The 27,076-nt window shown below is 52.2% G+C and overlaps 6 protein-coding genes across 6 annotated transcripts; 4 read left to right on the plus strand and 2 right to left on the minus strand.

Moving 5' to 3' along the window:
• Positions 1-377: 377 nt before the first annotated feature.
• COL26b_001639 (uncharacterized protein) lies at positions 378-2,582 on the plus strand (the record flags this gene model as incomplete). Its single annotated transcript, XM_053174585.1, has 4 exons — positions 378-559; positions 896-1,568; positions 1,616-1,780; positions 1,830-2,582. The coding sequence occupies 4 exons, from the start codon at positions 378-380 to the stop codon at positions 2,580-2,582; spliced, it is 1,773 nt and encodes a 590-aa protein (XP_053041516.1).
• Positions 2,583-9,091: 6,509 nt separating this feature from the next.
• COL26b_001640 (uncharacterized protein) lies at positions 9,092-10,723 on the plus strand (the record flags this gene model as incomplete). Its single annotated transcript, XM_053174586.1, has 3 exons — positions 9,092-9,261; positions 9,520-9,849; positions 9,901-10,723. The coding sequence occupies 3 exons, from the start codon at positions 9,092-9,094 to the stop codon at positions 10,721-10,723; spliced, it is 1,323 nt and encodes a 440-aa protein (XP_053041517.1).
• Positions 10,724-11,482: 759 nt separating this feature from the next.
• Positions 11,483-11,927, minus strand: COL26b_001641 (uncharacterized protein; the record flags this gene model as incomplete). Its single annotated transcript, XM_053174587.1, has 3 exons — positions 11,483-11,533; positions 11,593-11,791; positions 11,848-11,927. The coding sequence occupies 3 exons, from the start codon at positions 11,925-11,927 to the stop codon at positions 11,483-11,485; spliced, it is 330 nt and encodes a 109-aa protein (XP_053041518.1).
• A 425-nt stretch (positions 11,928-12,352) lies between these two features.
• COL26b_001642 (uncharacterized protein) lies at positions 12,353-13,932 on the minus strand (the record flags this gene model as incomplete). Its single annotated transcript, XM_053174588.1, has 4 exons — positions 12,353-12,874; positions 12,928-13,440; positions 13,461-13,791; positions 13,841-13,932. 4 exons carry the CDS (start codon positions 13,930-13,932, stop codon positions 12,353-12,355), a joined length of 1,458 nt encoding a protein of 485 aa, XP_053041519.1.
• Positions 13,933-17,261: 3,329 nt separating this feature from the next.
• Positions 17,262-18,576, plus strand: COL26b_001643 (uncharacterized protein; the record flags this gene model as incomplete). Its single annotated transcript, XM_053174589.1, has 2 exons — positions 17,262-17,864; positions 17,920-18,576. 2 exons carry the CDS (start codon positions 17,262-17,264, stop codon positions 18,574-18,576), a joined length of 1,260 nt encoding a protein of 419 aa, XP_053041520.1.
• A 946-nt stretch (positions 18,577-19,522) lies between these two features.
• Positions 19,523-20,566, plus strand: COL26b_001644 (uncharacterized protein; the record flags this gene model as incomplete). The annotated part of the gene is made up of 3 exons (XM_053174590.1): positions 19,523-19,799; positions 19,882-20,308; positions 20,371-20,566. 3 exons carry the CDS (start codon positions 19,523-19,525, stop codon positions 20,564-20,566), a joined length of 900 nt encoding a protein of 299 aa, XP_053041521.1.
• Positions 20,567-27,076: the final 6,510 nt, after the last annotated feature.

Consider the following 27,076-nt stretch of genomic DNA (forward strand, 5'->3'; position numbering starts at 1 on the left):
GACTCTTGCATCTGGGCGCAAACGGTCCTTCTCATTCTGTCGAACTTCGTCGATTTTTCGCTCCTGCCACCAGCCCACCCGCCCCAATCATCGGATTGCGAGCGACTGCGACCCGGAAGGTGAATTCGACTTCGACTTTTTCTTCGACCGCCACGTTTCGTTGAGCGCCTTTTTTCTTGATCGAGGTTTTGTTGACTTCCTTCGCCTGGTCGACCAACACACTTCCCGGAGCCCATCGCCAAGCTCCCCGCATTCTCACCTCTTGAGCTCCTTCCCCCTCGAGACTTCTCTCCGCCGCTCTTTTTTTGCGACCGACACTTGTCGACAACCGAACCGATTTCCGAGCGCGTCGCATAATACAGACACCAAGAGCCATCATGGACCGCGACACCAGGATAATCACCCCTCGTGAGGTCGAGGGCCTCATCGCCGACGGCAAGGTCATCGTCATCCTCGACGAGATGGTGCTTCGCCTCGACAGCTGGCTCCAGAAGCACCCCGGCGGCCGCTTGGCTATCCTGCACATGGTGGGAAGAGATGCGACCGACGAAATCAAAGTGTAAATGACTCTCAACTTACCTCGCACACCATTTTCTTTTCCTTCTGGCTCCCGTCCACCACCACTCTGCTTCGCTATGCGCCACAGAAGATCTGGGTGGGATCCCCCTGGTCCATTTCCGAATTCGGAAAAAGGGTTCAGGAGGCTGGCAGAATAGCATCGATGGACCAGAAGTCTGGTTAAGCTTATTTTTGCAGCGGCCCCTCAGGTTGGAGAAAGCGAAGATGAGGGTGAGGGGTGGGAACGGGCCATTAATATTTCGCATTCGGACTTGTCAAGACTCCGTCGTTGATGTGTAAAGTGGAATTAGTGTGCTGACATATCGCTTCTTTTTAGGTATCATTCGGCGGCCACACTGAAGACCATGAAGGCCTTCCGGATAGGCCGGAAGCCTGCGGGTCCTTGGGTCAACATGACACCACCAATTAGGGGCGGTGTCTACACCAAGCAAGACACCACGCCTGCAGATGCAGCCGCAGATGTCTCCGATGCCCCTGCCGACATCGTCGATTGCCCCTCGTCGGATCTCGACGAGGATTCCACAGACGATGCCGTCAGCGAAGTCTCCGATGGGACCTCCCGCACATCCCTGACATCCGACTGCAGCTCTGCCGAGGAGGACGTCAAGGTCCAGGACAAGGTCGACACCGGCATCCGGAGACGTCTCGCCGCCCACGGCGATCTTCAAGACTTCACCGATGATGGCCTCAAGCTGTCCAGCCGCAGCCAGGCCCCCAAGACCGCCGCTGAGTTCACCGACTGGGCCATGCAGCAGGGCATCGAGAAGGATCTCGACGAATACCCGTCTCTCGACCCTGCCGTCCAGCAAGATATCCAGGCTAAGTACCGCGCCTTGCACGATCGCATCCAGGACGCCGGTCTCTACGACTGCCCTTATCTCGACTACGGCAAGGAGATGGCCCGTTACACGACCTTGTTCGTGTCTTTCCTCATCTTCCTCCACTACGAGTGGTACATGACCTCGGCTTGCTTCTTGGGTCTCTTCTGGGTAAGTCATCATGTTCAGTTTGATGGACCAGGACTAACACGACACAGCATCAAATCATGTTCACCGCCCACGACGCTGGCCACGGTGCCATTACGCACAACTTCTCCTTCGACACCCTCATTGGTCTCTTCATTGCCGACTTCTGCTGCGGTCTGTCTATGGGATGGTGGAAGAGCAGTCACAATGTCCACCACCTCATCACCAACCAGCCTGTAAGTCAGCCAGCTTGAATCTGCCAAAGGATTTCACTAACATGCTCAGGAACACGATCCCGATATCCAGAACGTCCCTCTCTTCGCGACGTGCCCTTCTTTCTTCAAGTCCCTTCGCTCCTCCTACTACGACTTCACCTTCGTCTGGGACGCCGCCGCCGACTTCCTCGTCCAGTACCAGCGCTTCACCTACTACCCTGTCATGGGTATCGCGCGCTTCAACTTGTACCTCCTGTCGTGGCTTCACGTCCTGTCGACCAAGTCCTCTGCTCTCGGTAACAGCAAGGCCTGGTGGATTCGCCCGACCGAGATCGCCTTCATGGCTTGCTTCTGGTACATCTTCGGCTACCGCCTTATCCTCTGCACGCTGCCCACCTGGCCCATCCGTGTCGCCTTTGTCCTCGTCTCCCACATCATCACCATGCCGCTCCACGTCCAGATCACCCTCAGCCACTGGGGCATGTCGACCTCGGACCTCGGCGAGAGCGAGTCTTTCCCTCAGCGCCAGCTGCGTACCACCATGGACGTCGACTGCCCTGCCTGGTTGGACTTCATCCACGGCGGACTCCAGTTCCAGGCCGTCCACCACCTCTTCCCCCGCGTGCCCCGTCACAACCTGCGCAAGGCCCAGGTCTTTGTCCGCGAGTTCTGCGCGGATACCGGTATTCCTTACTCTATTTTGAGCTTTGTTGATGGAAACAAGAAGGTTTTGGGTAGACTCGAGGAAGTCAGTGATCAGCTCAGAATCATGCTCAACTGCCAAAAGTACATGGCGGAGACGGGCGAGAGCGGGCTGCATTAGATACATATAATACACGCATCAGGACGGCGTTTAGGCATATTTCATAGAGTAGACAAAAGTTGATTTTTAATTCTTCTAAATTTTCATGATTTGTGTTTGGTGAAATTGTCACTTCTATCCGGTGAACAGAGTCCAAGACTGGAATAAGGGCCCAAGAGCTCAAGCAAAAGCACCAAGACAAGCAAATTCTAGCTTCAGTCAGCTTCGTAGTAGCTGCACGTCACATCACCCAAGCTCCAGGTAAGCTCCATAACGCTCTACGCAAGGCTTGGCCCATGGTTTGGAACAGGGACCACCCCATCATCGTTTTCCAAGAGGGCTGCGTATCCGGAGGGAGGAATGGTGTGCAGATGCCACATCACTCTTCCAGGGATGACGGTCTCGGGGATGAAGCCGTGCCGGTTGCCGCCGCTCCGCCACAGTTACCCCCACGCTGCGGTTTTGAGTGTGGGTGGAAGCCGTGGCGATATGGCGGATGGATGGAAATTCGGAGGCGAGGAGGGAAGATGCTCGCCGACGGAAATTTGGCGCGCACTTGATTTTGTGGATTCCTGTCCATGGCTATAATATTGTCTTGTTCTTCGATCATTAACGTAATGGTGACTGGAGTGCCTCGTGGAGCAAAGCTTTCCAGCCCACGTCTGAGCCTACCTCGGCTGAGATATTGGGACAGCCGTTAGCTTTCATAGCTTTGTCAATTCGTGGTTTCTTCAAAGTTCAGTTCAGACATGATCTACGAAGGTAGGTAGTTGCTTTGTGGGCTGCAGATTAAGCGTTACGATGTCCTTTCCTCTTCTGACGGCTTTCCATACTTTTGCGTGGCAAGTTAACGCCGGCGGGAGCACATTTTTTGACTGCCGTATGATTTTCACGGAGAGTACGGTGTGGACGGGTTGTCCCATCATCATCGACTTCACCAATTCTCAGCGATCGGTACGTCCAGAATCGAGTGTGCCTCCCTTTCCTATCAGTCAAATGTCTCCATTCCAGTGAGATCAAACTCCCGGACTCTCAAGACATTTAGTCCTCCGTCACGTGTGCACGTTGAGAGCCACTTGCAGATCAGCTTCCAATTCTTGGGAGGGAGCATGACCGCCACCAACAACTCCACAAGTTCAAACGGCTTAGCAAGTAATTAAGTCACCCAAGCAAAGTGAGGCCATCGCCACTGGCCAAAGAAGCAACTCCCCACCCCTCGATTGCTGCCATAAGTGATATCTTACATGTAAATCAACCTAGCTGAAAGGGGGGTCTGAAACAGTTACTGTCCTATTTAATGAGGTATTTCCAGCTATCCCATCAGGTGCTATTCGACTGCAGTCAAAAGAGTCCCAAACTTTCTCCACCACCCATACCACTCGCTATTGGCTAGGCGAAGTGTATACAAAGGAGTTTATCGAGTCCTCTTAAACAGCTGAATAATCTGGCAGCTAGCTTTTGGGGACTGGCAACTACGTGTGAATCTGATCTTAAAGGGTAACCTACAGATTAGAGCTTCGAAATAGCTTCAAAATTACCTAATTAGGAGGTCAAATGAACGTGGTCTACCATAGTACGTAATTTGATACACTTACAATTAGACGGAATATGCCAAAACACTAAACTAATCACACAATTTCGCAATTTCGGTGTTCGTATTTGCTTAGTCGCACTTGCCGCAGCCGCGCTGGCCGCCATGCGGGCATGAAGGCCATGGCGAACCATATGCTTGGCCTTTCACACGTCACTTTCATCACCCATACCACTCTGAAAATAGCCGCAATGATGTAGGCAGCCTATCAAGCCGCGCTCATATCAAGCAATCAAGTGTGAAAACATTTGAACTCATCAGAAGTGAAATTGTTGGGGTAGCCTATCTTGTCCCAACGAGTAGTTAACCCTACAACTCGCTATCATCAGCTCGGAGCTTGCTGCTTGCGCGTTGCGGGGGACTGCCTGTTTCCCAGCCTTCTCCGCAACGTCTCTGTCGAAGTCATTCAGCAGTTGACAACATGTGTCAGCAGGCGCTAACATGATACAGAAGTATGAGAAAATCCGGAAAAGGGGAAAGGATGCTGTCTTACGGTCGGCGGGACGTCAATGAAGTAAACGCTGAACTTCTTCGTGAAATAAATGCTGGCATTCATAGATGGTGACAGATAGATAGCGTTGTTTTCTCCAGAAACCTGATGTTGCTGCTAAATCTGAACTTGAAATTTGCCAATGGGTTGAAAGCGCGAGGTGGTGCCAAGCCGGCCGAATATGCACCGAACCACGTATGCAGTCATCTGGTCTAGCTGAGGCTTGCATCGTTATCTACAGTCTGCCTGCAGAGGATATCCTTGCATGATCCTGCATATGCAGTCACCTAGACGTGATCGAAAATTTCATTTCCCCTCAAGATAAGCTCAGCCCTCCGCCTTTCCACTGTCCCTCCTTCATTCTCATTCCAACAACCGCCTGAAACAGCGAAGACACACAACCTCAGTTCGGGCTTGTCCCAACCTCGGTCAGCATGAGCTCCATTGACGCCGCCAGTCTCGCAGGAACCTGGATCTCATCAAGCCTCGCCATCATTGCTTTGATCGGTATTATCGGTCCTTTTTACGCTTTGAAAACTGCTTATGGCACAAAGACTCGCGTGCTCAATGGCGTCTGGGATGAAAACAGAACATTTTTGACAAAGGGCTGGGCCATTGGGAACAGCCCTGCGTTATTTCGACGCTCCCAGGTCCCCAACTTGGCTCGCAATTACCAGAATAACAATTAGGGTGTCGCCCCCATTCTTCCGGACGGAGAGGACCCAGCTAGCTACCAATACCTGCAAAGACAAGTCGACTTTTCTTCATGGAACACGGGATGGGCAAGGCTCTGCGCCTTGATACAGTCTCATCACAAAAGTCCCCAGTATGACGATGCTGGGATGTGCGCTGGCTCAACTGATGGGAAGTTGGAAATCATCAATTCTTTCTCCGCACTCGTTGTTAGCCGCTACTGGATCTTTTTCTTGGGACTCTTGGGAGTTTATGGTCGGAAGGAACAGGAAAAATGGCCTCAACTCGCCCTACGACCAGACACAGGGGCCGACCACAGCGGTGACGCCATGAGTCTACAGAGCCACGAGTCCTTCAATTTTGCTCGACAACATCCAAATTACGGGAACTCAACCCGCTATTATAGAGGCTTTTACTCAAGACATGGTGTCCAAATGTTTTCGAGTTCTCGCGGGAGGGAAATCGAGGGGTTCACTGGGAACTTCAAATCTCTAGGGCGGCAGAAACATAGCACTGGGATACACAGTCTTGATGCATTTCAGTACGCGATGCAACCAAGGGTATCATCAGTCGGCGTGGACGAACCCTCACAACACCTGCCATTGACTCCCAACTTGCAGAGCCGATTTTGGTTCGCGTTTGGTTATCTCCCAGGACGGACAGGGCTACCCATCTCATATCTCGACCCAATCGACCCTCGGCTAACGGCGTCCAATGCCTTTCCAGGAGCAGGGGAAGGACTGACCCTGTATTTCTCCTTGGGAATGTCATCGGCCCTCCCCATACTTCTCGAACACTGTTCCGATGCTCTCAAAATACGCCATGGCGCTGAAGTTTTGCAGTGGGAGAGCTCGTCCAGGTCTTGACAGATTGCTTCGGAATGGCACACCGTGACCCAACACTCACAATCTCCAGCAATCTTCTTATGGAAACCGGACATTGTGAAAGCGCTCGATGCATTTTTGCACATAAATTACGATGAGCGTGGGTTCCTTGCTCTCAAATTTCCCTGCACTATATGGCATTCAGTTTTGCGATTCAACGACTCTACGATGCGCTCTTTTTCGTGCGAGCCAGTTTCGGAGTTTCCCGAAATGTTTCGGGAGAGTCGGAGACATCACAACGAACAGAATGATGCACCAGAACAAAAGGCCGAAATTCAAATCAAGACAGTACCTGCTCGGAACTTTCAAAACCATCAGTACTTCCCTTCCAAAATCAAAGACCTGACTCAATTTGAGAACTATCTTTTCGAATTGATCAAAGATTGCGGAATAGATGTTATCAGCTACCCTATTGCGATCGCCTTTATTCTCGACAAGGACTTTAGAAAAGACCTAACGAACACTTTGACTCAGCCCGATGAAGGAAGTATCAAGCAAGACATTCCATCAGAAGACCTGCCGAATGATTCGATTCGGGACGGCGAAGGAAGCATCAGCCAAGCCAGTTCATCACAAAATGAGAGTACAAGCAACCATAGCGCACCCCGCAATCAAAGCCCTGCGGTTTCTTCTGAGCACAACGAATCTGAGGACAGAAACTCGACTCATGACGAATCACTATCACACGAAACCCATGTTTCCCTACAGAGCCTCATAAAATCACCTATCAACGGATTCTCACTGGATTATCACCCGGCTTTAAGCCTAAATCTGCCAGATGAATATGGGGGCAGCAGCAAAACCCTGCGTTTATCTTGGAAGAGAAAAGGGGATGAAGAGGAACGCTCAACTGAAATATGTGGCTACGACTGCACCCGTCTTAAGTCGAAAGGCAGCCCCACTGGACACATTATCACCCTGAAGGGTGAGGATGTCAAGTGCATTGCACTCGTAGCGATTTGGACAGTGACCCGGTGTGCTCTTTGGAGAAGTTATCGGGACTCTTGGGCTCTCATCGACTTTGTGAACGATCTGGACCGGAATGTGTTTGTGCTGTAGAGAAACTTGAAAATTGACGTGACGCACTCTACCCTGCTTGTGTCTTCTGTTGCCACCAGATCTACTGTGACGAACTTCTAGGCACACTACAAGCAGAGATGACTGGAGGAACGGGCCGTCGTGGGGGCGTATAGGCCAGCATATGAAACGAGATGAATGGCGGGTCTGTTCATTTAAGAGCCTTTTGAATGTCCAAGGAAAAGTCAGCTTACCCAAGGCACTCTCACAGCACAGCAAAAGTTTCTTTAGGAATCTGCAAAAAACCACGAAGCGTCTCTTAGAATATAGCTTGGTCAAAAGAATAAGTGGTGCAATGTTCATGGGACTCGCGGGCTGACGGGAAAGGCGGGGGTCGCAGCCACGGATCTTCTCGGACGCAACTTAGGTTTGCCAACGCATCGTCGATCGGCCGACTATGACTAAACAAATGCCGCAATACAGATAATTGTAGCCGTCTAACAGAGGCATTGAGTATGCAGGTATCAAGAGGTTCAATTATGCTTTGGCTAAATGCGAGCATCTCGCAAAATAGCTGGCAACGACTTGCATCCTGACGGCTTGGTAGAAACTTGTCACCAATAGCCAAGTTCTCATCTAACCGCTTCACTCAGGGGCTGAACGAAATTCGTGCCATCACGCCATTGGGATTGTTTTCAAAATCATATAGGGAACTCAAGCTTGACCGAGGATTGAAAGACACCTTAGCGACTGAAATCAACTCAAAGACCGCTCTTTTGTACAAACACCATTCGTAGAAATAATTTGTAGAAACAAAAATAGAAAGAAAAACCCGAGATGCTCGCGGACTTCGGTAAAAGTAATAAACGGCCCGAAAGACGGGCCACGGCCTCCGCGGCTGTGTCTCGGCGTCGCCGACCCCGCGCGCGGGAACCCCGTACCGGGAATGAACTTTAAACTTTGCCTCCCGTAGCAACTGCGGAGTGGACGGGTCTTATTTTAACCAAGCAGCGCAACGCATTCTGTGTACTTCGGATTAGCCCTACTTGCGAATCATACACATCATCTTAGGGATCAGCGTTCTGAGCAAGGCTTTGAAACAAGGAGCTTTTCCGTGCCGGCGGCAATGGGGCCCTTTCTCCCCATTTTCTCAACTTGATTAGTGTGCGATTCGCCAGGCTTCATTCTGAGCAAGGCTCTCAGTGAAGTCGGTTTCGGTATTGAACATCTCCTTCTCTGAAGATGCCCTCGTTCATCCATAAACAGCGCGACTCAGCAAGTGCCAAGAGCTGTGCTTGAGTTACAGCGAGTGCCGTTGGTCGATGTGAGGCATAGCTTTCTTTGCAGGGTGTAACAGGGATCATGATAGCTCGTTATTGCCGACGTGTGTACTTTGCGATGTAAATGCCTGCCCTGACTCAACCATAGAAACCCTACACCCAGCGACGTGCTACGCGCATTTTCTCCTTTTTCAGGGGATCTAGCATAGCTACACAGGCCTGTTACTCGCGATCACCACCTGAACCAATGAATAGCAGTAATCGATCCTTGTGCGGATCGACCGGTGTAAAGTAGACTTTAGCAATTAATGAAGTTGACTTTACAAATTTGCGCGCCAAGACATTCGCATTCTCATATTCTTCGATTGTGTGATTGAGGGAATTGTATGTATGTATGGCGACGGACTCTAAGTCCATTTCCGTGACTTCTGTAGAATCCAGTATATTTGTATTGTATAAAACTTGCCAGTCTTCGCAAACCAGGGACAACGCAGCAAACATCGGAAATCACTTTCGTCTGCGTCTATGGCTAGTCGCGTCGAATTGTGACTTTTGCAGTTCCACGAATGTCCAATATGTCGCGTTCTTCGACAATTTACGACGGCCAATATGTCGTCGAGCTGGGCCTTGGACCGCATGCCAGCTCGGAAGAGACGCTTGCGCCCAAAGGCGTTCATCCTCGATCGTGGGGACGCGCTCGAAAGACGTGGGACACGAGCTTGATTGTGTTCCTCGAGTTCTTCACGTAAGAAACCTTTTTTCCCTCTCTTCAGACTCCTGGTGCTAAATTCAGAAGGACAATGGTCAGCACTGCAGGAGTAGGTCCCACCGATATCAGAGCGGATGCCATAATGAATGCTGACCTGTTCGAAAGACGCCTGTCGCTGCGCATCTGCATCATGACCTTGGTGTCAGCCCTGTTGTAGCAACTTGCATGTTTGTCTCAACGTAAGCGTCAACTCTCGCAGTACCCCCAGATACTTTGACTAAGAAAGATGAAAAGATATCTCATCGGCCAAACCATCGGTGGAGCTGTCTTTCCCCCCTTCTCGGAGTCTTTCGGCCGCAAGAAGCTCTACGTCATCAGTACCGTCTTCTACAGCTTGTTCTGCATCCTGATCGGAAAGGTTCCTACCATTGCCGGGATCGTTGTCGGCCGTTTCGGCAGCGGGTTTCTTTCTGCCATCCCGACGGTGATTGCGACTGGAAGTATTGAGGACTTATGGGATACACACGCGCGAGTGTGGTGGATGTTTTGGTGGGCGTTGTTGGCCAACCTTGGTATCCTGGCGGGACCTGTCTTCGGAGAGCTGATTACGGCGCAGGCTGCTTGGTACGTAACCATTCTCTCTAGTCTTTGGGTGCCTCGACTAACCTTCATCAGGCAATGGGTGTTCTATGCCGCAGCAATCGTGACAGCTGTCGTGGCAATTCTCTTTCTCACTATCAACGAGTCGCGCCCGTCGGTGGTGCTGGGTCACGCGATGGCGAAGGATGATGCCGAAAGCAAGGGCAGCAAGTGGCACATCCCGCTGAGCTACGAAAAGTTCGACATCGTCCGACCTCTTCGGCTGCTATTCACCGAGCCGATCGTGTTCTTGGTGGCTTTCATCAGCGCCATTGCGTTCGGCCTCATCTACCTTTTCACGGAGGTATTACCAATGGTCTACGAAGAACTAGGTTTCACCGACGGCTGGAAGAACATACCCTTCCTTGCTCTAGTCATTGGTATGCTTCTCAGCGTGCTTACCAGATTTTACGACCGCCACGTGCTGGCCAACGCGAAACTGCCCGTCTCCCCTGAGTCGAAGTTTACCGGATACCTCATCGGAGCCCCGGCACTGGCCATCGGTCTCTGGTGGTTCGCGTGGACAATCCCTCCGTACGCATCTATCCACTGGATAGTCCCAACCCTGGCCCTCGTGCCGGTTGGGTATGCGGTCAACGAGTTTGACCACGTCTTGGCCGGGTACCTATCCGACTGCTACGAAACATATACGGCTAGCAGCTTCGCCGCGTTGGCGCTCACTCGGTCTCTGTTCTGCGCATCATTCCCGCTCTTTGGCCGTATTCTGTTTGATGCGCTCGACTTTAACAGAGCTTCATCTTTGTTTGCCGCGTTAGCTACGGGTCTTTGCATCGTACCGCCGATGCTGGTACGGTATGGTGCCTGGTTGAGAGGACGGAGCAAGTACGCGCATAAGTGATATTGCGTTCATGGAGTTGGGTTGCATAGCGAGAGGGAAATCAAAAGTTTATCGTTTTGTGAAGTTGGCGAATGCCCCGAGCATCATTACCGCAGTGTGCTAAGTGACCAGACCAATGCGATACATCCACTCAATTCTCTTCCGTAAAACTCACGGCACTTTGACAAATATCGCAGCCTCTACCAGAGCTCCAAAGCTTTTCAAGTCACAAAAAAAGTCAAGCACCCCTCTTGGATTTCGGTGTCTTGAGATTGGTTGCCTTTATTCCAATGCCTACATTGACAATACTCGATCGATCCTGGGGTATACTGCCACCACCTGCTGCGAACCTGGTGACCTCCCATACTGGAGACTAACATCAGAAGTGCGTATAAGTAGTCCCAAAGCTGTGCAATTCCTATGCTCCACACTACTCCAACCTCGGCCGAGTTTAGAGATCTGTCAGAGGCTACTTCTGACAAGCCTTCACCCTAATTATCACTCAAGTCGAGTTCACTCATTGGTAGGATACCTGTCTTGGACTGGGCTGTATTACTTCCTCGCACTAGAGCCAGGGTGCTCGAAAATCGTCGTTGCTACTTTCGAAGCAATCGGTTTGGATCTTTGCCCATGCTCGGTTATTTGAAGGCTTGTTGCGCAGAAATGTTGATCATTGATGCTCCTCAGGACAATGTGTGAAGAAAATGCCAACGCTGGGTCTTGGTGTATTAATACTAGACTAGTAATGGGTATCTTTAAACAATGCTCTCCATCGCTTGCTCAAATCTTATCGCGGCAGTAACCCGTGGAAGCACCAGCAGCAACACATGACTACGCTTAGGTCAGCCCTTGTTTTCAAAATCACATACAATGCGATGGAGCCGACTCACTTTTGTCCAGTCACAATTGTTGATAGCCTTCGATGGGATGAGGGCGATGAAGTTCTTCTTGTACCGGTAGCACTCCTTAAAATTTTGCCCATAGTAGCCGACCTCTCCGGAGTTGTCTGCGCACGCCTTGACGGTGTCGTCGTCCCAGGGGACGTTGTCCTGAACCTTCCCTTGGAACTCGAAGTTGTCTCTCTCACACCTATGTTGCGAAGTTAGTCATGCGCATTGGCCAATCAGTGATGGGGTGAGCCATACCAGCAGTGCTTGTACTTGGCGCACGCTTCTGTTGAGGCGACAGCGAGCGCTGCAACGGCAAAAAGGGCTGAGAGCTTCATGATGGTCGATTTGAGTGGCAGACTTCCGACTTCGTTGAACGGCTGGATCTTTGAATTCTGGCAGGCGGATTGGTGTTAAATATGGACTTCGGACTTCTGGAAGACGGCATCCGAGTGCGAGTCAGCATCACCATCACCTGTGCTGGCTTTAAATTGCACAGCATCCCTTAGTGGGGGTACGAATGACTCGATATTAATTGACGTCTAAAATATGGCTATTCGGGGCGTAGATCCCCTTAATAAATGGATTCTCATGCATCATAGTCTCGGGAGTAACGGGAGTAGTTGTCGAACCGATCACCGAGTGATAAGAGCAGCGCTAAGCCCACGTGGTTGCGCGGAGATGGGATGAGTCCGTGGCATGCCTCATCCACGTTCAAATCACGTCTTTGCCAGAGATTATGAATTGAATCATCACCGACATTTCAGTTGTACCACTCTAGGATATCTCGCTCTTCGAAACTTCTCGAATCAACGCTGGACCCAAGTTCCTCATCCGTCAGCGGCCTCGAAGCCGCAAGTATCTCCGCCCATTTGACATTTCTCTGCTCAGGTCCGCCGTAGAATTTGGTGAGATCAGGCTTGACGACCTTGACTGCGCTGGTCTCCACAAAGTTATCCGTTGGTTGCCGGAATTTGCTGGACAATCCTTCCTCCGCACCCGAAGGGTAGAAAGGGCCTTCGTTGGGGATATACTGGTACTGCATGCACTCATTAAATTGAACTTGCGGTATAGAAGCGAAGAAGGCGTCATGATCAGAAGATAGGGCTTCTGTGAGCGTTGTGGTTTGGGAAGAATTGGGTGGTTGTAGGACGGCCCAGGGGTCGCGACAGGTTTCCTGGGTGCAGGACTTGGTGACCATGAGGATTGCATTGAGGCGGGTAAGGAGTTGTTGGACTGAGGTGTCAGTGGAGTTTATCAGATTGACGAGTTCGTAAGGGTCATCCTATCCCGAGTCAGCTCCCGAATAAGCTTGATCCTGGTAAAGCCGTTGCCTACCTGAGTGTTGTAGAGCTCCATCTCGTTGGTGCACCACTTCACAAATAACCACGAGAACTCATTCCCAACCAACCGCAAAGTCTTGTAGCTGTTGTTCAGAATCGTTCCAACTTCAGACGCAGCGGGTGCCTCGATGATTCTGGAGCCCCAGAACTCCACGTTCAGCAATTCCCTGCCTACCCCTTGGTTCTGGCTCTTGTAGCCTGATTCAGGCTGAAGCCATTGGTCAAAGAGACTGCGACCATCGAGAAATGGAGGAAAGTCTTCGGGGTTGACTCCAGCAATTTCGAGGAATGTTGGAGCGAGATCAACATGTGATCCGGGAAGAGAAGATTTGACGCCGCTGGGCACTCCAGGGCCACGGACAACAAATGGGAGGTTTGTGTCGTCTGCGTACGGAGTGGCTTTACCAGCTGCGACACGGTTGGCTCCGATTGTCCAGCCGTTATCTGTGGTGTAGATGACTGTCACTTCCGTTAGAACTTCATCTTCCAGCCTTTTTGCGAAAACTTGCTGTAGGTGTTTTCAATTACTTGCTTGTCCTCCAGCAACTGCACAACATCTTCAATAATCTCGTCCACTCCCTGAAGCGACTCGATTCTCTGGCGGAATAGCCAATCACCTTGCGCTATTTCTGTCTCGTTCAACTGGCGTAAATTCTTCATCCAATTGGACTTTTGTATTTGAAGTTCATCTGGGGGGTTCCAGTTGGGGGGCTTTGGAGAAGTGACGTTGGGAAAGAGGCCCTTGTGTCGTAGAAGTGGGACTGGAGCGTAGAAGTTGTAGTTTTCATGTGGAACGGTGGGGGCTATCGTCAAGAAGAACGGCTTTTCCTGAGATGTAAGATACTGGAGCCTGTCTAGACTACAATCAATTAGTCAGAGTGAATTTATCTGAGATTTGAAGAACTCACGACTGTGCTCGTACAATGTCTGTTTGGTGGAACCCGGGGTAATGTCGTGGTCGCTCGCCATTCTCGGACATCACAATGTTGTTGAAGTCCATTGTGTAGGGGTCCGTCTTGTGACCAGATCAACGTCCGCTCCAACTAGATGGTCGATCTATGCAACTCACTAGACTATTGATGAAGTCCCAGCCTTTCGGTGCCGGACTGTTATAGTTGACTGTATTGTATCCGTTGAGAAGTTTTCCTATATCTGTCTCTTTGAATTAGCCATGTTCATTGGTGCGGAGTTGCTTAGACTGCGTCTCTTACATTCAACTCTATACCCTGCCTTCTTCAGCCAGTGCGGCAAGTAGTCGTTGTCTTCGCCGGCTAGAGTCCATTTATCGTAACTCCCTCTTCACTAAATCTTAGCCTTGGTAAAAGCCGATGTTTAGGGGTCCTTGAACTTACCCTGCACCACTGACATGTGTGATGTTGGTATTGTGGCTCTGCTGACCACGCAACAGACCTGCGCGGCTGGGACAGCACTGTGCTGTGGTGGTCCAATGGTTGGTGAACTCGGCTCCTTTTGAAATCAACTCACGGTGCAGAATGCTTTGGAAGTCAATCGAGCCAAGCCGGCGGTCCTGATCATCTGTCATAATGAATACGATGTTAGGCTTTTTTGGCCTTAAGGATGCCGAAGACACTAGTCCTGTGGCCAGGATGACATGGAAAAGGCGAGATAACCTCATGGCTTCAGGTCACGAGTGTAATGATCAGAGCCAGATTTGAAGGTTTTGAGAAAATGGTACTACAGAAGTTGGAAAGGAACGTGAGGGAGGCCGTTCGGTCTTATCGACGCTTATTTAGACATCCGGTGTTGATCTCGCAGGATCTCGCCGGCAATCGGCCGTTGTCATTCGTGCCACCCGTACAAAATTGAATGATCGTTGCCATTTCAACATCATCCATCGTGCCCGCTCGTTCTGTCGGCTATCGGCCGGGCGGCCAGGACAAGTTAGCTCAATGCAACAATCCCTGCGACGGTGATGTTACACCCCTCTAATCGCCACATCACAGCAGCAACAAGCCTATTTTTTAGAAGAATCCAAGCACACTTTTGATGCATTATTTACGCTAACTGGCGTGGACTACTCGGCGCCGTAATCATCGGAGATGCCCTTGGCGGCGTACTGTCAAAATCGACGGAGGGGACGCTAGCTTTTCTAACCATTTACAGATCCTCCCCTTTATATTTCCGTGAGGTTTGTGGTGATGACTACCTGAAGAATCCTAGCAGCTGATTTATTCGGTTTAATCTTACCCTCTCCACACTAAAGGATCGCTGTAAGGACTTCGCCCCAGCCTCAGTAATCCCCGCTACCGCAGAAAAGCTGAAGTCTGATTCTCTTTGCGACCCAAAACATCAGTTCGGCCTGAATGCGGATGTGCGCGTTGTCCCAATTCAGATGTGATTGTAGTATCCGTAGAGCTGCAGGTTTAACACACCGCACGAGGACTACCGCTTTATGCTACCGGCGCACATCAATTCGCGTTTCAGTATTCGTAAAGCACCCCGTGCCTCATGGTTGTAGATTGCTGACTTTGACTCTACTAACGAAATGTGCCCGTATCTACTCGCAGCTGTGCCGGCGATTCCTCGATTTCTTGGCGTTTTGAAGGCTCGCAAGGTTTCTTCGGAACTATCCTTTATCTCATGAGTCGAGTCTTTGGCTCTTAAGGATGCTGTTATCGTCTGTCGTCCGTCAACGATGTTGTTGAGCGAGCATGGAATACCTGCCTGCGTCAGAGTCGGGAAACGAAACTAATGTCAGGATCTGAGACTGTTTCCAGGCGCAAGCGGGCACGAATCACACTCGTGACGATGCCCCGCTACGGAGATCATGTTTCATTCTCCAAATGCTCTCTTTAAGGCCTAAGTCGGGGTGCCCTTGTGGGTACCCGATAGCGATTTGCATGGTACCCGAATACTCGGCTCGGTGATAGCTAATGACTAGCCTATCCATGCGATAAATCATATACATGCGAACATGCCTGCGCAAAGGGGCTCATGAGAATTATTACGCGAATGCTTTCCAGCGAGTGAAGGTGCCAAGCCGGGGAGTTAGCGCAGGCCGACAGCTGATTCCAAGAGTCTGTCAACCCACAAGCGAGATGGCCGATGGAAAGATTCGAGTGGGATGAACAAGGGCCACTACCGATCTTGGGCGGAGCTCCATCAGGTTGACAAAATCAGTGAGGCTCAGCTTGTTGCGTACCGTGAAGTTGACTCGTGTGTTGGTATCTGTAGAAAATTGTGCTGATATTACATGGGTAATGATGTCGCGATTGGCCCAGTTATGCTTAACCATCTCCGTACGCTTTAAAAAGAAAACCTACAACGTCGACGTAGCGACTTCATGACGGACGGCGAAGATACGGCTCGTGCTAACTTCAAATGCATCCGAAGCAGCCGGAGCTGTCGGTTTGTCACTAACCTTCCCCGCGGGTCACCGAATCCACGGTTTGTCCGACCTTTGACGAACACGTCTGCGCCGCCGCAACATGATCTACTGTCTGGAAATAATTAACTTGCAACATGGGACGGACATTGGACTGCAAATGGCTCAGGACGTTCATATGAGAGATTTGAGGCTAACAGCTTCGTGGGGGCTGTTTTCTCTTTCGGCTGATATGTGAGGGATCATTTAAGCCGCGAATCATGTCTCAGCCGGTGGGATGTAGGGCTCTGTATTTGAGGGTGGCATGTGCGATAAACTTTCTGGAAACAATTTCTTCGTTACAGGAGAGAACTCTAAACTGCGCTTATTCGTAAAGATGCGGGAGGAGTAGTCCGTTTTGGGATTGGGAAGAGATTTTGGGGCGGACATAGCCGTGAGAAAGAGTGGTAAATGGCATCCGTGCCGGCCGAGAGCAAGGTTGCTCCCTGGCCCCCAACTCCGGCTTTGGACCCCTGAGTGGCCAACGCACACCAACGAACCGTCCGGACTTTCATCAGTCCTCCATAGTCCGGGCAGCAAATCCCTTCCTCCGCAGCCGTTTTACCACTTGAGCCTCCAGTAAAGACTTTAGATTACAGCTCCCGTTTGCGAGGCATTCGGGTCAAGAACCCTTACTGAAGGATGTAGAGTAGCCCCCCTTTACCCCTGAGCTATGCCACCTTGGCCCGAAAGCTTGTCATGGACGTTGGCTCTGGACTTCTCCGTGTTGTGACTGAAACTCGTTTGATGATGGAAGGACTTACGAATCGGCATCTGATCATCGTGCAGTTCATCAAAAGTATATAGCTAGGTCGTCCCGCCACATCAGATGGCTTTGGTTTCGAAGTCCCTCATCCGCTCAAGCATTTCTTGTCATTCATTCCTTCGTTTCTTGCAACCTGTTGACCAACTCAGCATCTGCATTCTTAAAACTTTTTGCCAAAATGGCTCTATCCATTCTTTCCGCTTCTCTTCTGCTCGCCAGCATCGTCGCCGGTCAGACGCCTGGTAATGCAACCGATAACCACCCCAAGCTTGAAACATTCCGCTGCACCGTCAAGGACGGATGCGTGAAGAAGACCAACTTCATTGTCGCCGACTCCAGCCAGCATCAAATCAACACCAAGGAGGGCGTCAGCTGCCTCACTGGCAACAACCCGCCCAACGTCACCGCCTGCCCCAATGCCGAGGATTGTGCGAAGAACTGCATCATCCAGGGCATCACCGACTATGCCGACAAGGGTGTCACGACCTCGGGCACTGACCTCCGCATGCAGATCCTCAAGGATGGCAACAAGGTCTCTCCCCGTGTGTATCTGCTCGAAGAGAACAAGCAGCGTTACGAGATGCTGCATCTTACCGGCAACGAGTTCACTTTCGATGTCGACATGGTGAAGCTGCCTTGTGGCATGAACAGCGCGCTGTACCTTTCTGAGATGCTGCCTGATGGCGGCAAGAACACCAGCGTGCTGAACAAGGCCGGCCCCGCTTACGGCACTGGATACTGCGATGCCCAATGTTTCAAGACGTCCTTCATCAACGGAGTTGTAAGTACTTTGACTGCTGCGCACGGTTAAGGACCTCGACTAATACAATCTTCAGGGTAACATTGATGGCAAGGGTTCATGCTGCAATGAGCTCGACATCTGGGAGGCCAACTCTCGCGCCACTCATATTGCTCCCCACACTTGCAACAAGCCCGGTCTGTACCAGTGCACCGGTGACGAGTGCGAGAAGACCGGCGTCTGCGACAAGTCCGGCTGCTCATGGAACCCGTACAAGGTCGGTGGTAACGACACCACCTTCTACGGCAGGGGCGCCAATTTCAAGGTCGACACGACCAGGAAGTTCACCGTCGTCACCCAGTTCCCCGCCCAGGACGGAAAGCTCAAGTCGCTCCACCGCTTATACATCCAGGACGGCAAGGTTGTGACCAGCAGCGTCGTCCAAATCGAGGGTCCCCCGAAGATCAACTTCATGAACGACGACTACTGCAAGGCTACCGGTGCCGACCAGTTCATGACTCTGGGTGGCATGACTGGTATGGGCGAGTCCATGACCCGCGGCATGGTCCTGGCCATGAGCATCTGGTGGGACGACGCGACTGCGATGGAGTGGCTCGATACCAATGCTGCTGGCCCTTGCAATGCCACTGAGGGATTCCCCGACTCCATTGTCAAGGTTGAGCCTAACCCTGAGGTCACTTTCAGCAACATCCGCTTCGGCGAGATCAACTCTACCATGAACATGAGGTTGTAAATAGTGTGTCTTTGGTTCAAGACTGTAAATATTAAAACATCGGTTGTCTATATATCAAAACATCGTAACTGTCACGTCCACCTCTACCACATACAACGATGATTTCAAGTTTTACTCTCTTAGGTCCTCTGTGTCCGGTATACTCTATCTCTATCTCTCTGTCGCAGCCGTGCTTGTGAACTCAATGCCAACAATGTGTGGAAACCTAGGACCGCATACTTGCCTTTTGCAGGGTCGAGGCGGACGTTCTCCGGATGAACATCGTCCTAGACTAACGTCTAATAGTCGAAAGGCTTTTCGCTCTCTTCATATCACTTAGTATCTTTTCCTTTTCCGATCACCCCATCAAACAGGATCTCTTAAGTCGCCGATCAAAGCCTCAGGCCCTTGTAAGCTCCAAGCCCGCAGTTCCACAATTGCATACCTGCACTGCAACATTGAACCAACGGAACCGAGTACGACCCTCTGTGCTAGCCCTCTTCAGGAAGCCAAGTTTGGTCTGAAGACTGCATATCCCCCGGTCTGCATGCAAGAGAAATTGTCCAGGAAGAGGCACAGTTGACGGTCGCACATTACGCCAAATATTTCGTCGACAAGAAGGGTCCAGTCAGCTGGGGTTTCATGCCGCTAAGTTGCATCGAGGAGATGCGTCTCTGCAAGCCGAGCAGCATGCAGAAAACAGCTCATATGGAGTTAGATGCATCTCTTCCAAGGGTCTGCCCGACGAGCAAATCATGCAGTAGTACGTAAGCGTTTTCTTCTAAGCTATGTGGCCCGATGACTTTGGGATTTTGTTGGTAAGTAGACCTAGCAGCCCATGAACCTCGGACTTTTATCCTTATACCACCTTGTTCTCTATTTACACGACGAAGCTTGAGCATTACACCATAATTGCAGGTCTTGGATCTCTCCGCTTGTCTTTATGTCTGCACCAAGACCCGACAAAATGCAACTTTGGGACTGCATCGTTGTGGGCGGGGGCATCGCCGGGTCTGTGGTCTCAAACCGACTCCTCCAGCAGGATCCCGATCTCAAGATCTTGCTCATCGAGGCCGTTCCCAACACTCATGCTGTCAAAAACATCGAATGGATCGACATGAGCAGCGCGATTGGCAGCGAATATGATTGGGGCTTTTCTTCGGTACCGCAGGTAAATTTCGATAACCGAGAGATCGTCTCGCCGGTGGGAAAAGGCCTTGGGGGAGGCACGATCATCAACGGAGGTAAGCACAAGTGGAACAGTGTAGTTTTTGGCTCGGGCTGCTAACGTTTGTCCAGCTGCTTGACCCCGTGGTCACAAGGTAGACTACGACATCTGGGCCGAGCGGGTTGGCGATGAGAGGTGGAGCTACGAGGGCCAGCTGCCGTACATGTGCAAGACTGAGACGCTCTTTGACAACTCGACAAACCCTCTGGCGCATGGCCACAGCGGCCCTATCAAGATCCAGTCTCCCGGTTCGACCGATAGGGTGTTCCCCCTGCGGGATGCTCTGCTCAACTCGTGGAAAGAGCTTGGTGTCGATGCCGACGCGCCGCTCATCGACCCCAACTTCCTGGGCACCGCCGTCGACCGCTACGCCGCGCGGCAGACGATCCGCCGCAACATCAGGCTGTTGACTTCGAACGACACGGTGCTCGGTCGGGAGATCATCGCCGGCGAGCTGGCTGCCAGCCCGTTGACGGTAGACTCGACGGACGAGGAGATCGACGCCCGGGTGCGGGAGATGGCAGGGTATATTGTTAGCCCCTCGTGTGATTCGCGAAGTTGTGGTTTCGTTGCCAATTGGTTTGTAGTGGATGTTACCATCCGGCCGGGACGGTATCGATGGGCACGGTTGTCGATACAGACCTGCGTGTCATTGGGGTTTCTGGCCTCCGGGTTGTCGACACTTCAGTCTTCCCGGTCTCTGTCTCGGCGAACTTGCAGGTCGCGACGTATGCCTTGGCGGAGCAAGCAGCAGAAATCATCTTCTCTGCCATGAAGAAGTAACAATCTAGGGGGGGGGTTTCAGGGTATTCATGATGAGACTCTTTGTCGACGTGTATTTAAAAGTTGATCTGGCCTAGGCTTCTCGGAGTTGCGAGCAAAGAAAATCCACCTGTCAGTGGCAACTGATACAGGTTGCAGATGCGAAGGGTGTGTGTTCCAGTCAGACATATCTGCGCAAGAGTGAGTTGGCTCGTTCTGAACCAGACAATATAATCTTGGAATGACAGGCAACGGCCTCCATAGCAATTTCCGTCAGAAGAGTCAGACTATCCAGCGCCAGTTAACTTGAAAAAGAGGCTGAAATGCTTAACGACAGACCTTGCAACCGACAGTCAGTCCATCTCTGGTACAAGCACAGCTAGTGTGGTCTCGGGAAGAGCAAAGACAAGCGCCTCAAGTGAGACAAAAAGTCGCACGCATGACTAAATATGCTTAACGAAGGCCATAGTTGCTAAGTAATTACTCAAACTTCCAGAAGCTCCGGCAGGATATCCAGTCAATCAAGAAAGAAAGGAACTCAATCAGACATTCGTGGGGAAGTTTATCCGAATGAAATAGGGCGCTTAGATAGAAGCCTAGCTACCGAGCGGCGGCTGCGCCTGCTTGTCCGGGAAGCCCGAAGATGTGATGACCCCGGCGCCGTCAAGCCACAGCTGTCGCATTATGCTCTGATTGGCCTCGAAACTCCAAGTTCCCCGGATTTTCTCGTATGGACTAGTCCCGCTTCGTTACGGAATCATCCAGCCGAAGGCAACTCAACATAAGACTATACAATCTCCTATTCTCGGGTTCCCAAGGAGTTTCCAATATTAATCTATTATACTCTTTGAGCCTCAAATGCCCTACACGGCTATGAGTCAAGTAAAGGACACGGGCGTGAAGCCGGTGATCGCGGGATGTGCTCCGGGAGATTTGAACGACGTGTATAAAAAGAGACCAACTCTGCGGGTGACAGTAGGTAGGCTTGCTCCAAACCATCAACATTCATTTCAAGCCAGCGGAAAGCATCAACTCGTCCATCGAAACCAACAACTCCCCGCTCGTTCAAGGACAAAACAAACATGAAGTTCACCGCCCTCGTCGTCGCGGCTACTTTCGCGCTCGTCAGCAGTGTTGCAGCCAAGGTACGTCTACCGCTTCCCTTAACACATGCATTCTCCCCGGTCGTCTAGGTTACGTCCTCGAGAGGCGCATGTTCATCAACAAAACATCGAGTCGCAATAACAGAAGATGTGATCTGATTTTTTCCCCATGTGTTACAGACATGCTGCTGCACCATCGTCAACACCGGCAGATGCGACTGCAATGAGGGGTACAACGAGAGCACCGACTGCGTTGCCATCTGCAACATCCGCGGCAGCAGCGTGTGCTCCCCTTAGATGATTGAAGTGGTTCAGCAGGGAAAGAAGTCAGTGGCGCGGGTTGTATGGTTGGAGTACGGCCGGAAGAAGGGCTGTGTCAGCATACCTAACGAGCCTTTGAGACCTACCTTTACGGGAGAAGCAAAGCACGGCAAATACTCCCACATGCTTCATTGTGGGAGATGCAAATAAGAATAGGATGAAAACTCAACAACTGAAAGTTCACGAGACTCGTTTTGTGAGAGCCTGTCACTGCCGCGACCTGGAAACCACACCATCTGGAGACTTCGTCCGGTTCGGAGTAGGTCTAAAAGTCGCGGAGCTTCAAAGACAATTGTTAGACAGACCCGGCCGCAGATTAAAACAGCCTGAGTTAATAAGCCAAACAAAAGCTGCTCTCCTCGTTTCATGTCAAAAGAGAGGGCTTACTTCCTCGTATCACCTCATCGGGGCTGTGGCCTTGTTCTAGGTGACAGGATAGCAGAAGGAGGAGGATAGGAGCAAAAGAACAGGAAGGTAAAGCTTAGAGACTTTCCCCTTCTACGGGGATTATCTCTAATGATTTACGCTTTTGCAAATAAAAGTAGCCGAGTTCCGAGTTTTCCCTCACGCCTTTCGGCCCTCGTCTTCTCGTTGATGATACTGACGGTTGCCAGAACTACTAGGTATCTTAACTGGGTCGTGATCCTTGCGATTGACAGAGTATTCCTAGCGACGTCCTAACAGGGCTTAGTAAAAATACTAAAACTCATGAAGGAAAGAAACGATAGAAAAACAATTACTAGTCCATTGCCATGCCTAGTAGGTTTTGGCTACGAGGATGTACGCGTCCTCATAGAATCCCAAAAACATTATAAAGCTCAGGGAGAGATGAGAAGGCCTAAGAGCCCCATAAAGCGAGTAAGGGTCACGACAGCCGGAGGGGGCGTCCAAAGAGGCAGTTACATGAGCCTAGACGATGCGGATGCTGAGAGCAGATGGTAGTATTTTCTAGGCTTGGCATATATGTGCGGCAGAGATATTTTCCAGATTCCTCACCGGGGTCATCCAGATGGAGGCTCGAGTCACGCAGACGTACAAATAGAGATGACCTCTGCCAGAGGAGTTGACCGGGTTTCAATCAATTGGGGGGGGGGGGGGGGGGGAAAGTCCTCTTCAAACCCCCGAAAGCAAGAAAGAAATCACCAAGGCATGCAGTCGGGGAAAAGTAACAATTTCCAGACACGTCTGCCGACACTACACGGCGCGTACAGCGCATGTCGTCAACGCAGATTAATAATTCACATCCGCCCCCGACCGGACCGGGCGGTTCATGCGGGGAGTGCGGGTTTTGCCTCAAACGGTGCACCGCTGCCGCGCCTCGGGATATTTTTCCTTCCTGAGTTTTTCGCGTGCTAGGTAGGTAAGGTAGTCAGGACCGGATAACTCAGCCGGGTCAGGTCTCAATCAAACCCAAACCCGCGCGAGCGGCGATCCCGCGCAGCCGCCCGCGTCGGGAACGCAGCAGCAGGAACAGACATCGGACGAGCAGTGCCCAGAAACGGTCCAAAGCCGACCACACTTCCCTGGTTCCCGAGTCCCGACAACGGAGGCGGGAGGCGCGCCAAGAGGAGCAATTCAGAGGTCGACAATGCAAAGTGAGGGCGGTGGAGCTCCACGACACAACGCTGAAAACCTGAGAGAGCGCTGATGGACGTGTGGAGCAGGCCTGGAGGAGGGGAGGGCGGCCGGGCATACAGGCGGTTCACCACCCATTTTTTCGCCTTGAAGCGCCGCTATCGGCCGCGCATCCTACCCACCGGCGGCGGCCGTCTACAACCGGAAGGAGACGACGAGGGGGGACAGTGAGCGACGGAGGAGCGCGAAGCGCGCTCCCGCTCTGCCGTTAATGGCGGGACGGACGATCACCTTGACCGAAGTATCCTAGAGTCCGGGGAAACCAACTAATGGGAATCATAGAGATGTTCAGGACTTGGGTGTTTGGCAAAAAAAAAGCTGAACCGGAATCCGACGAGATTCACCCCGCAGACATCAAGACTGACGGCCTGGGGAAGACTCGAGTCGAGGGCAGACAAGACGTCCTTCCCGACGTCGAGTTACCTTGTATGGCAGGCAAAGCTGGGGGTGCCCCAGGGCGTAGTTGACCCCCCGGCGCATCTGATGCAATGCGATGCACGACCACTGGGACCCAGGTTGCCTTTCCTCCGTGGGGGCGTTGGGTAGGTATGGTTCGGGCGGGAACCGGACATCTTGCCAGAGGGATACGACGTCTTGTCCTTGGCCTCGCGAAATCCGGGTCTCCGCTGCGTTGGTGTGCCGTGTCGTTCTGCAATTTGCATCTCACCTCTGCTGCACACGCTATCAATTCACCAAAGGACACATAATTGGTCACAGGCTGCCAGCAGAAACCAAGCCCATTGACGACCACACCCTCTCCGCGCCCCGGGACGTTCGATGTGCCGCCGCGGGGGCTGGGATGGACGGGCAGCAGCCATCCCAAACAGAATCTTGCTTTCTCGGGCGCGGCTGCGCAGAAGGTTCAGGCGCCAATGGAAGCCTCCGGTCTCCGGTAGCCCGCAGAATCGTTCGATGCAGGCTGCACATCTCAGTCGAGTTTTTTTCTGTGTCTCGGAGGGAAAAAGAAGAAGGGGAGATGGTGGGTGGCAGGGATCGGGGCGCCAACGCCGTGAAGACCGCGCGGAAAGGCTTGTTTCTGCTTTTGGGTGTGCTGCCTGTCGTTGCCGTTGGCGTGGCCGTGTCTCTTCTGCTCTTCTGCCTGATGGAGTATTCCCGAACCACCGACAGGTTGTCAGATTCCTCGTCCCTGAATGGTGGTCGTGGTCGTGGTCGCGCCCGCTGTAGACCGCCGGACGCCGTGGCAGATTGAAGCTAATCCGGCTGACATATCACAAAAAAAAAGCGTCACATCAAGCACACCAAAGTCTGGGGAAACCATGGGCGCGGGTGAAGGGGGTGATGTAGTGGGGTCGCTGCACACGCAAGGTTTGTACGGAACGCTCGTGCGAGAGGAAAAGGTTGGATGAATCTCTTGGCTCGAATTATGCATTTTTTTTTTCCCCCTTGGGATGAGCTGTGTGCAATTGGAGCGGTTTGTTTGGACGGGACCAGGGGTGTTGGATGCTTTTGGTGCAACAGAAGTCTGTTCGGGTGCCGGTGCTTGCGACATAGGCTCTGTTGAGGTGTTGAGGAGGTGTGGCGGGGGCATGTTGAAAGGCGCGGTCCGAGATGAGCAGCCGCCAGACACCCAAGGCCCAAACGAGTTGAGACGGGTGTGTGTGGTTCGTCTTTGCAATTGTTGCACTTTGCAAAAATCTGCGAGACTCTGAGGAGTGGCCCTCGACGCTCTCTCGGTTTGGATGCGAAATAACTGGAGCCGGAAGATCTGGAGGGGAGAACGGGAATGGAGACAGGTGCAAATTAGCGTTTTGGGGTTTAGGAAATCGAACGATTCGGAGCCATGACGTGGGAGGGGAGAGATAAGGCGTAATTCACGTGTAAAATAGTTATTTGTCCCGCCATTGGGGAGCTGCGCTGTTACTGGTCACTCTCTTTTTTTCGTTCTTGCGGTGCTGCATGGATGTCTGTGAGAGAGCGGAGCTTCTTGCTGGACGTGGAGGGGAGCCTGCGGCGGAGCACACACATAGAACGGAGACGAGGAGACATGGGCCAGCGGCGGAGGGGCACCACTGGAGATTTTGGAGAGGTGGTGACGAATTGTTAATGGTGTCCATATCATTCAATGTTGTGGACTGGTTCACAGGTGGTGCTGGTTGTGGCCGAACGCGTGGGATATCCAGGTCCCCCCAACCCCCGGCGGCTGCAGTGTTAGTTAGGGCTGTGGACTCCTCGGGGGGGGCACTGCAGTAGCAGCAGCTCGACTCCCTGTCAGCCAGCAGCGAATCTGCCCGTGCAAGCTTTTGGATGTCGTGTCTGAGAATGGCGCGGTTTTCCTTTCCTTGGAGGGGAGCACATAGGCTACGGCAGCCGTTTCTGGCGTTTGGGTTGTAGGTTGTGGTGGGGGACCCCTGAAACTGGGACGATCAAGCCGACAGCAGGAGTTTGATGGCGGACCTGCCTTGTTGGAAATGGGTGTTTGTAAGACATTCCACGAGGCCGAAGGTCGGGGAACTCGATGTTTGCCTGTTTTGGCTGTTGCCGATGGTGGAGGGAGCATCAGCATGCAACGAGGGGAGGAAGATGACCATTGTGTTGTTGGGCTTTGGAGCACCACGTCGTCATCTCTCACACGCAACCCCGGATGGCCATCTGCAACCGAACCGAACCCTGTGGCCCTCGGGTGGTTCTCGGGGCTTGAGAGTGAGGGTGGCCAAGATGACGGGAATCATGTTCCTGGAGTGCTGTGTCTTGTGTGTGTGCACCACGGATTCGACGCCCGAGGTTCGGGTTTCGGCCACTTTTGTGATTTGTTTGGCGTGCCAACCTTGCCAACAGAGCAGCAGGCTTCAGTGCTAAGACTTGACAGTGACACTCGGGAAAGGCCAGCCAGCAGCAAGCAGCACGCAGCAGGGACCGGCTTGGACGTTGCACTTGCACATCTGCAGGCTGCAAGCACATCAGCAACCTAACGACATGGACATGCCCCCGGTCCCTCCACAGGTGGCGTAGCTCCCCTCCTGGCAGCAGCGGTGCAGCCTGCCAAACCCAAGGCCAGCTACCTTAGGTACCCCCTGCCACCCTGCCACCTGCCCGTGCGACAGCCCACTAAACGTGCGCAATGTCCGCCGTCCACTCCGGTTTAGCGGTCGACACACGCGCCAGGCGCCGCACCACCATGCAAAACCTTCGGCACCCAACCCACCACGCCGTTGCAATTGACGAATTTCGGACCAAGGACAAAAAATCAGAGGGGAGGAGAGGAGAGGGGAGGGGAGGGGGGAAAAGAGGGAAGGTGGCCGCCGGCACGGTACCACACCACCGCAGGCACAGCACGCGCACATGGGCCGGCCCATGGACACAGGACCCAAGGCAGGCAGGCACGGCCTTTCGGCTCGACACACCTTGCTTCTGAGAGCGAAAGAAAAAAAAAAAAAATTAAATAAGAACAGCCCGCCGTCCCGACCTCGCCCGCGCCTTCCTCTCCTCTCCTCCCTCAACCACCACCGTTCAC

This window comes from Colletotrichum chrysophilum, assembly GCF_026319265.1.
Source record: "Colletotrichum chrysophilum strain AFK26 chromosome Unknown scaffold_7, whole genome shotgun sequence".
Taxonomy (NCBI): domain Eukaryota; kingdom Fungi; phylum Ascomycota; class Sordariomycetes; order Glomerellales; family Glomerellaceae; genus Colletotrichum; species Colletotrichum chrysophilum.